The sequence below is a fragment of the Scomber japonicus genome, chromosome 18 (assembly GCF_027409825.1).
Source record: "Scomber japonicus isolate fScoJap1 chromosome 18, fScoJap1.pri, whole genome shotgun sequence".
Classification (NCBI taxonomy): Eukaryota; Metazoa; Chordata; class Actinopteri; order Scombriformes; family Scombridae; genus Scomber; species Scomber japonicus.
Window position 1 is genome coordinate 20,041,814 of NC_070595.1, and position 8,943 is coordinate 20,050,756.

Genomic DNA, 8,943 nt, shown 5'->3' on the forward strand with positions numbered 1-8,943 from the left:
TGAAAAAATGTCAGTGTGCTGCTGCCTTGATTTCTTACAAAAGGTGTAATCAGGAATGAATAACAGCAAAATATCCTGCCCATAAAATATCTAAACAATAAATTTGAAAAAATATACAAAAAAAAGTTGAATCCTGATAAATTACAGTATATCTACATGGCTAACATGGTTCTGTTTAGTCCTCAGCGTCTTTCCTTTTCCTCTCACATGAGACTGAATGACGAACATTTAACAGTGATATCTCCATTGTTGAAAGAAGACATTTGAAAGGCTGAACCAGTCAGACCTCACAGCTTCTCCACCTCCTCCAGTTTGTGGCTGAGGATCACGTCATGACCCTGAAACTTGAAGTAACCAATAAATTTCTTTTTCTGGAGCATCAGGGGGAACCACATGCTGTCATCTGCCCACATTTGACTGAAGGGGATTTTGTCAATTTCAAACCACTGAGGTCTCATTTCTAAAAAAACAAAAGAAAACAGGAAGAGAAATTAAATACTAGACATCACAAAAACAAAAATAGCTTGTGGATCATCTGCCTTGACGTAACAGGAGAATGCAAGAACCGGATTGTATCACTTATTATTATTTTTCTTCCACTTCTGACCCATCTCAGTCTCTGCTCAGTGCACAGTGCTATTATCATTAAATCAATTCATGCTGCATTATGACTTCCAGAACTGCACGTCGTTATTAACCTCAGTGTGGATATAAAAAAAAGGCATCAAACCCCTTTCCTGCTATTATCTAATCTATTCTGTACAAAGACTAAGGACGCTCTTTTGAACTGAAAATTAAATTACACTTTCAATTCAGTCAAGCAACAGTTACACACGAAGGTCAAATGTGATTTAAAGTATTTGTATTGAGCAAGTAATATCATGGCTGTGGGTTGTTTCGTATATATAGAGGCATAATTTTGTTCTTTACTGGGAGAAATATCAGCATTTCTTCCTGTGAGAAATTACGTGAGTGCATACAGTATGGTGCAAAACTTTTAGGCACTTCTTATCCATAATGCAATACCATCTGGGAGGTGTCTGACTGGTTCCAAATTCATTCTACAGCACGACACCGACCCCTAAACTTACAGCTGGAGTCATAAAGAACCATCTTCATCGACGGGAAAAACAAGGAGTCCTGCAGCAGATGGTTTGGCCCCCACAGAGTCCTGATCTTAACGTCATAGAGTCAGTCTGGGATTATATAAAGTGACTGAAGCAACTGACACAGCCTGAATCCACAGAAGAACTGCAGCAACTTCTCCAAAAGTACTTGGAACAACCTATATGCCAGGTACTTGTGTGTAAGTCTAGTGAGTTTTACTGCACTTTACTAGAAGTTGATTGATATTCTTGGCATTATTTAAACTTTTGCACAGTGTTGGACATCTTTTTTTTCTTTTCTTTTTTTTTCAACTATCTTTTTTATTGAGAACAAGGTACAAAGAGACAGTAATATAAAAAGACAATATTTAGATTTTTCTCAGAACACATATACATACACACCCCCCCCACCCACCCACCCACCCACCCACCATCCACCCACCCAACCAGCCCACCATCCACCCACCCAACCAGCCCACCATCCACCCAGCTCACCATCCACCCAGCCCATCCCCATCTACAACATCCAGTGCATCCCATTTTAAGGAGATTAAATAAGTAAATAAATAAAGGTTATGATCTTGACAGGTAAAGGTCTCATTCAACATGTATGAAGAAATGAACAAAGAGAAAAACAGAAAAAGAAAGAAACAAAAAAAGTGGAAGTAGGTAGTTTAACAGTCAAGTTTGAGAATACATGAGGAGGCCGTGCTTGCTTCAGGATGTAGTACCAATGGATTCAGGAGTTATCAGGGAGGGTTTTAAGTCTGTTTATGAAAGACATTAATATTGGACATCTTTGACGAAATTTACCTGTCTCAAAAAACCAAAACAATCTAATTTGTATTTTTGTCTCACAAGTGATGTAAATTTGACCCATCCTGTCCTGCTTGAATTACCCAGACTGCTTTTTTAGCCTGATTCCACACCTTTGAATAGCTGCCAATGTCTCTGATTTGTTCAGCAATTGAAACAGTTCAGTGCCACTTTTTTTCCCTTTCACTAACTTCAGGACATTTCATTAAAGCTTTTCCCTCCTCTTATCTCTTCACCCTCTAGCTGTTTCACTTCTCTTAACCCGCCAGACTTTTCAATGCTGATGCTCTCTGACTTCTCTTTGAGCTGCGGTTTGCTGTGTGTGTGTGTCTCAGGACTTCCCCCAATTGACCTTGACTAAATTCTCAGGAATTACAGATCGGTGCAGGGTCTCTGCATTCCTTCTGTCGAGTGCCTCCTGTCCCCCTTTGTGTATTTACAGTCCTTTAAAGTTGGGTTTGTTAAGAGCACACATAGACATTCTTCCCTTTCACTAAAATGCTTTGGTTGCTCGGCGCAGTCATGTCTGAGGAAAAGTTCTTAGAGGGAGTATTATGGTCTATCATACTTTAAAAGTGATATTCGTAAACATAAACTATTAATTTAGCTGTTATACCTTAAGATTCTCACAAACCTAAACTATAATTATCATGTAGTCTGAGCTGGTATTGAGGTAGATTATTTATAAGGAAGTCAAGATTAAGAGGAACCAAAAGAGAAAAGTTTTGTGGGATTACAGGGGCTTTTCCATTCTTTATTTGCTTGAGATAATCTACAAAAAATACATAGTTCCTCTCCATCTCCAAGGAACCATGACCACTTTGTTTTTGTACTCTTTCTTCAGTAACTTTTTTAACCGTAATGCTACCCGATGCCACCACCTGTCTCTCACCAACCTCTTGCGGTCTGGAAGGAAATAAAGAAACATTTCATTTCAGACATCCAGAAAGAAAAGCAGTTTCTTTCCCAGGGCTGTAGTACTACTAAACAAAAGTGTCTCTACCCCTATCCCATCACTCCCTTGTGTGCAATAACTGGAGCAAGTCCAGTACTTTTATATACTTTTTTTTAATGCACTACGCGTACCCCAGTGTGCAATAACTGGAGCACAGGCCCAGTACTTTAATAAACTTTATACTTCATGTATTTTATGTAACAGTCTAACATTTTTTAAAGTTTTTAAATCAGTGTTTATGTCCTTTTATTACTTTATTTTATTCTACCTATGCTGTACAATGACAATAAAGCTTCATCTATCTATGTAAATGATGTGAAAACGGATTTTGAGTCCACCCCCTTACTAACCCCCCTAGCTTTCTTTTTGGGTTTTCCTATAGATATAAAACACTAGCAACACTTTTCAATGATACTTTTAACAATACCCATTTTTCATTTCTTCACACTTCATTGTGGTGCAGTGGAACTCATTTTTTCTCATACCCTCTGATTCTGTTGGTTGTCCATTATAAGTGTCAGCTCTGAAAATATGGACGTCGAGCAGCTCCGTCTCCCCGACAAATTCAAACTTGATATTCCCGATCTTCTCGAAGGCATCCACCGTGAGACCACTTTCTTCGTGCAGCTCTCTAAAAATGATAAAACATCACATACATATTTGATAATGCGTTTTTAAAAACACGGTCCCACGGTACACTTCACACGGAACGCAGAAAGATGAACAGATGGTAAAGTAATATGATATAAGTGTTTTCCAGACGCAGGGTTTATTCTGAGCCATCTCCATTTACTGAGGACTACCGCGTGGGATGCAATTGAAAGCATTCAAGATCAGTTTGCAGTCGATTCTTATGCTCAGTGCCGTCTGCTTCCCACTCTCACCTCCTTCAGGGATGACCCTGGCCTGAACATGTAATGTGAAAGTGTGGGAAACACTGTTATCATTGCTGTTTAAAGTGTTACTTTTACACCTACAATGGTAAGACCTATTTCTTCTCATTCTTATACAAAGAATCAGGGATAAATAACAGGAAAACACTGAGAAAGCATATAATATTTGAATCTTGTATCTTATTCATCTAATACTAAATGAATAGTCGACTTCCTCAGTATAGATAAAAACATTTGAGGTAATAGCAAGAACTCTTTCCCTCATTGTTTCATCAAGCTAATAGCAGTAAATCAGCCATCACCACCTAAAGTATTTTTACAAACACACAGAGCTCCAACACTGAGGACTGTCTGGCTGCCCTGAGAGCTTTTGTTCCAAAATATTCTTTACACATAGCAGGTTTGTTTTTCGCATTAAAGTGAAAACATCTTGGGACTGGGCCTGTTTTTCCCTCAGGGTTTCCTTCCTTTAGCTTTAGAGCAAACTTCCTGCTGATGACTGATCAAACCCTCAACATTCATTTATTCTGTACAACTAACAAACTCCACAGACTCACATCTTCAATTAGCTGGTCTTTTTAAAAAAAAAATATTTATTGTTTACTATCCTCCTCTTTATATTTGAGCACTATACTGTAATTACCTGTGCTGTTATATTAATATTTACACACTGTTTGATTCCAACAGCTGCTTCACAGCTTTGGGAATGTTGTTTTTTTTATTAATGCATGTTAGCAACACAAAAAATGTGATAGCATGCCTTGTGAAGCTGGAAAAGGATTGCAAAGTAAAACATTTTTTTATGTAACTTTCTTTTTTCCTTTAGCAAAATATTTCGGCTAATACATACTTCTGCATTCAGTTCCCTACCTTATACTGTGTAATACTATACTGTGAGCTTATTGTTACACACCCTTTGCTCATTAACGTATCACTATATTGTACTTGAACCAGTTTTTAATAAAGTCCTGATCTAAATAGTGATTTTCCCCTATAGACTTCTCACATGGTTTCATTTCAATAAATGTCCAAATGATACAATATTTCACCAAAAATCCAACATTAGGGAAGAAGTCAGATTTGTGTATCAGAACTTTGTTTTTTCTTCTTTCCTCTCCCTTTAATCACCACCCCTCACATTTATCTGCTGACCCTTTGGAGGGGCCTGACCCTAGGTTGGGAACCACTGGACTAACCTAGCTAGCTGTATGTAAAGTAGTTGAAACTCACTCAACCTTCAGCAGCTACAACAGTACCATGCTGCTCTAACACTGTTGCTTCAGTATTAATACTCTAATATAACATAATATCGGTCAGTACTTCTTCCACCTCTGTCTACTGGCCACAGATAGTTGATATACTACATACAACCCAGACAGCTTTTACACTTTAGAAGATGATCAGATAAATTTACCTTCTTGCAGCATCTTCAATAGTTTCTCCAGGTTGTACTTTGCCCCCAAACCCATTCCACTTCCCAGCCCCAAATCCCCTCTTCTTCATGCCCAGCAGCACTCTGCCTGGCTGGACCACCAGGACCAAGGTGAGGAGCTTGGAGCTCAACATCTCACCTGTCTGTGGAGGAGGGAAGTAGAGGCCCACTTAATAACACACTACAGGCTAAAAACCGCTTCAAGTAACATGAACTGCCACCTCCACAGTCTGAGCACAGTCAACACTACGTTAAAGCTCACCTGTTTAGTTTGTGACCTGTTAAAAAAGACAAATACTGAATAATAAGAAGGTATTTATTGGGTGCACGCGGCACAAAATGAGTTGACTTTAATATTGAATGACTCCCGCGTGAAACACTGTAAACGTCCTCGCGCGATGTGCTGATAATATAACACTATGGATTGATTTAATCATGTCAGACTCAACCCACGAGCTCTATCCATTGCTTTAAAGATCTGCTCTAATGTGTTACCCCGAAAGAGGATCGACTAGAAATATGTCACAGTTTCCGGTGTTTTGACCAAATAGTTTATGTTTTTATTTATTTATTTAACTATCTTTGCCACCACATAAATAATTACGAGATTTGTTGATAGGATCTCATTATATAAATTATTTTTCTTTGTGATATATCCTGATATGAAAGAAACTGTGCATCCGACATAGGAACTATTGATGTCAATGTTTTGCAGTGAGGAGGACATATTTAAGCATTACACACAAAGTCTTTCCTCAACCAATGGTGAGTTGTGTTTTCCACGCATGCGTATTTAACCACGCTGTGCCCATGACCCTGCTAGGTTAAAAACAATGTGGTGCTTCTCTCAGCAGAGGAGGTTTATCCACTCCTCTTTATGTCTCCTGAAGAAGATGAAGGGCAAGACTCCCGCAGAGCAGCGCTGGCTGCAGCGGCAGCTCAGTGACCCGTACGTCAAAGCCTCTCACGCATTAAACTTTCGGTGCAGAAGCGCCTTCAAGCTGCTGGAGATAGATGACAAGTTCAGAGTGTTACAGCCCGGATACAGTGTGGTGGACTGCGGAGCTGCGCCTGGAGCCTGGAGCCAGGTGGCAGTTCAGAGGGTCAACTCAGCCGGGACAGGTGAGAGGAGAGACGGGTATAGATGCCGATAATCATGTACAACAGTATATAAGGGCCAATCTGCATAATGACTAAATTAGGGTTTATTTACCCACAAAGCTTAGTCAAAAGTCAAAAACACTTTATTTTGCTTTGCCCTTTACAGTAGAATAAAGTTTTTTATCAATCAACTTGTGATCAATACTGGCATTACTTTGAACTTAAAAAATTAAGATTTGTAGCGTACCTTGCAAGAAAAGTTAGTGATACGGATTATTATGGACATCATCATTATTGGACAGTCATAAATGGACAGTTTTTAATAATTTTGACTCAATACCTCAGTTTACAAAAAAACTAAAGAAATGTGTGTTTGTTTTGGGTTTTCTTTATTTCCATCAGTATCAGCCTATAATAGGCTATATGATGCTGTGTGATGTTTTGATACTACTAGGGCTGAATGATTTTGAAAAATATCTAATTGCGATTATGTTGAGTAATATTGCTATGACGATGCAATCTACCAATAGTTTACCATCACAGAAGGTAAGTATATCAGAACATACTGACATTTAAGAAGCTGCAATTAGAGATTTTTCTAGATTATTTTTCAATCATCATAATTGGAAACAAATCTTCAGTTGATTGACAAATTGTTGCAGCTCTAGATAAACTGTTGTATAGATCAGCAAAAGGCTAATTTTGCAAATTTCATTTATTGTAAAATATCACTGAGTTAGCCTCTAAACTTTGTGCAAATACACTCACTGCATGACTCAGAAAGTCACAGCAATGCTCTGCAGTTTTATAATATCTGAGTCATAAAACATAATGTGAAGTGTTTTTATGTAGCAGATGTCACAGCTGATGCCACATGTTTAAAACCTCTTTCTAGTCCTGTATTCTTTACCTACAGTAACTGCAAACTGGATTTTTAAATACACACAGTTTCAGATGTTTTTTTCTATCTTTCAGACAGCCAGTTTTTCACTATAGTATGAAAATTGACCCACAGACACTTGTACTTTTCTTCGGTAAGGAAATGAATCTCAATTATAATCATGTCTGCATTTGTTCTTGTCAGACTTAGTTTAATGTTATTTAGGAATGAAGCAGATTGATTTGCAGAGTCTGCACTGTGTTAACAAGCAACACACAACACACAACCCACAACCCAACCCAAGTTTGACAAAAGTAGGATCAGATGTGATTTTGATGGGTTACTAGTCTGGAGGACTTCACAAGTGTTCACAAGTTGATTTTTCATACTGATTAAGTGAAACCAGTGGCTGCTCAGAAGACAGGAGATTAACCAAAGAAGTTTGGCTAAACAAATGCAACACACTAGTGTAGAAATGTGTGTATTAGTATCTTCTTAAAACTGAAACAATATGTAAGTAGTCAACAGATTAAACACCACAAAGAGGGCTTTAAGTTGGCAACTAAACCACCAGTAATGAATTCAGCCCTTTACCAGTTTCCCAGGCTGGCTGTTTATTTTGTCTGCTGATCTTAAATTCAGCAATCCAAAACTGAACTACATTCATTTATTACATATATATACATGTAGATTTAAAATCAGCCATGACCATGTACCACTCTGATATGTGATGCCATATTGGGTCATTGTCACCCGGCCATACCTGATCCAACTATTTGAGTCAGTATCGGACTGATATCGATGCATCTCTATTTTTTATTTGAGTATTCCTATGATAAAGATATGGCATGATACATAAATAGTACTGTTATTTATGCAGTAATGCCTGCATTTCATCACCTGAAGGAACCTGGTGAGATTATTGGTGCTAGATGAATCAATGGAAATCTTTTCTTTCATTGTAGATTCAGAGCTACCACGTGGTACAGTCGTTGGCATTGATCTGCTGCACATACCACCTCTGGACGGTGCCCACTTTCTGTTCAATCACGATGTCGCTGACCCTGCCACACACGCCAAGGTGCTTGAACTGCTCCCCAGCGGCCAGGCTCACATCATCCTGAGCGACATGGCGCCCAATGCCAGCGGTTTCCGTGACATGGACCATGAGAAACTCATCACTTTGTGTTTGACTTTGATAGACTTGGCGGGGAAGATTTTACAGCCAGGGGGCTCTCTGCTCTGTAAATACTGGGATGGGATCCTCGCTCAGAAACTGCAGCAGAAACTCTCGAGTGTGTTTGGTAGTGTTCGGACTTTGAAGCCAAATGCCAGCAGGAAGGACTCAGCTGAGAAATATTTCCTTGCTAGAATGTACAGAAAGCCAATAAAATCATAGTAGCTGCCTTTTATTTGTCTCATTTGTATTCTAAAAATGAACACTTTGGTCAAGTTCGACGTCTTCTTGAGCTTCACAGAAGTGTCTTTGATGAGGCTGAACACTTAATAACTTTCATCAAAAGGTGGCACTGTTGAGGCATCAGTGAGGCTCACTTGCTGAAGGCACAGACACATCACATACTGATGGTGTTTGATTTTTATCCCTGCAAACTTCAACACAGTAGAAGACCCGAATCACTAATGTGTAAACCTATGCAAGAATCATCGGTGTGATATTCCTCAAGAGCCCAATGCTGAGGATTCTGTCAAGTTGTTGTTTGCCCCACAGTGTTTGTTCTACATACTCAGTTTGGTATTTG

At 38.8% G+C, this 8,943-nt stretch overlaps 2 protein-coding genes across 3 annotated transcripts; one reads left to right on the forward strand and one right to left on the reverse strand.

Annotated features, from left to right (window-relative positions):
* Positions 1–273: 273 nt before the first annotated feature.
* On the reverse strand, positions 274–5,637 carry nudt1 (nudix (nucleoside diphosphate linked moiety X)-type motif 1). Of its 2 annotated transcripts, none has more exons than XM_053339332.1 (4): positions 5,465–5,637; positions 5,185–5,341; positions 3,363–3,508; positions 274–460 (listed from the first exon to the last, which is right to left on the reverse strand). In XM_053339332.1, the coding sequence occupies exons 2-4, from the start codon at positions 5,334–5,336 to the stop codon at positions 288–290; spliced, it is 471 nt and encodes a 156-aa protein (XP_053195307.1). In that variant the 5' UTR covers positions 5,337–5,341; positions 5,465–5,637; the 3' UTR covers positions 274–287. The 2 variants fall into 2 exon arrangements, with proteins under 2 accessions (XP_053195307.1, XP_053195306.1); XM_053339331.1 differs by having other exon boundaries at positions 5,185–5,345.
* A 394-nt stretch (positions 5,638–6,031) lies between these two features.
* On the forward strand, positions 6,032–8,589 carry mrm2 (mitochondrial rRNA methyltransferase 2). The gene is made up of 2 exons (XM_053339329.1): positions 6,032–6,324; positions 8,149–8,589. The coding sequence occupies exons 1-2, from the start codon at positions 6,036–6,038 to the stop codon at positions 8,580–8,582; spliced, it is 723 nt and encodes a 240-aa protein (XP_053195304.1). The 5' UTR covers positions 6,032–6,035; the 3' UTR covers positions 8,583–8,589.
* Positions 8,590–8,943: the final 354 nt, after the last annotated feature.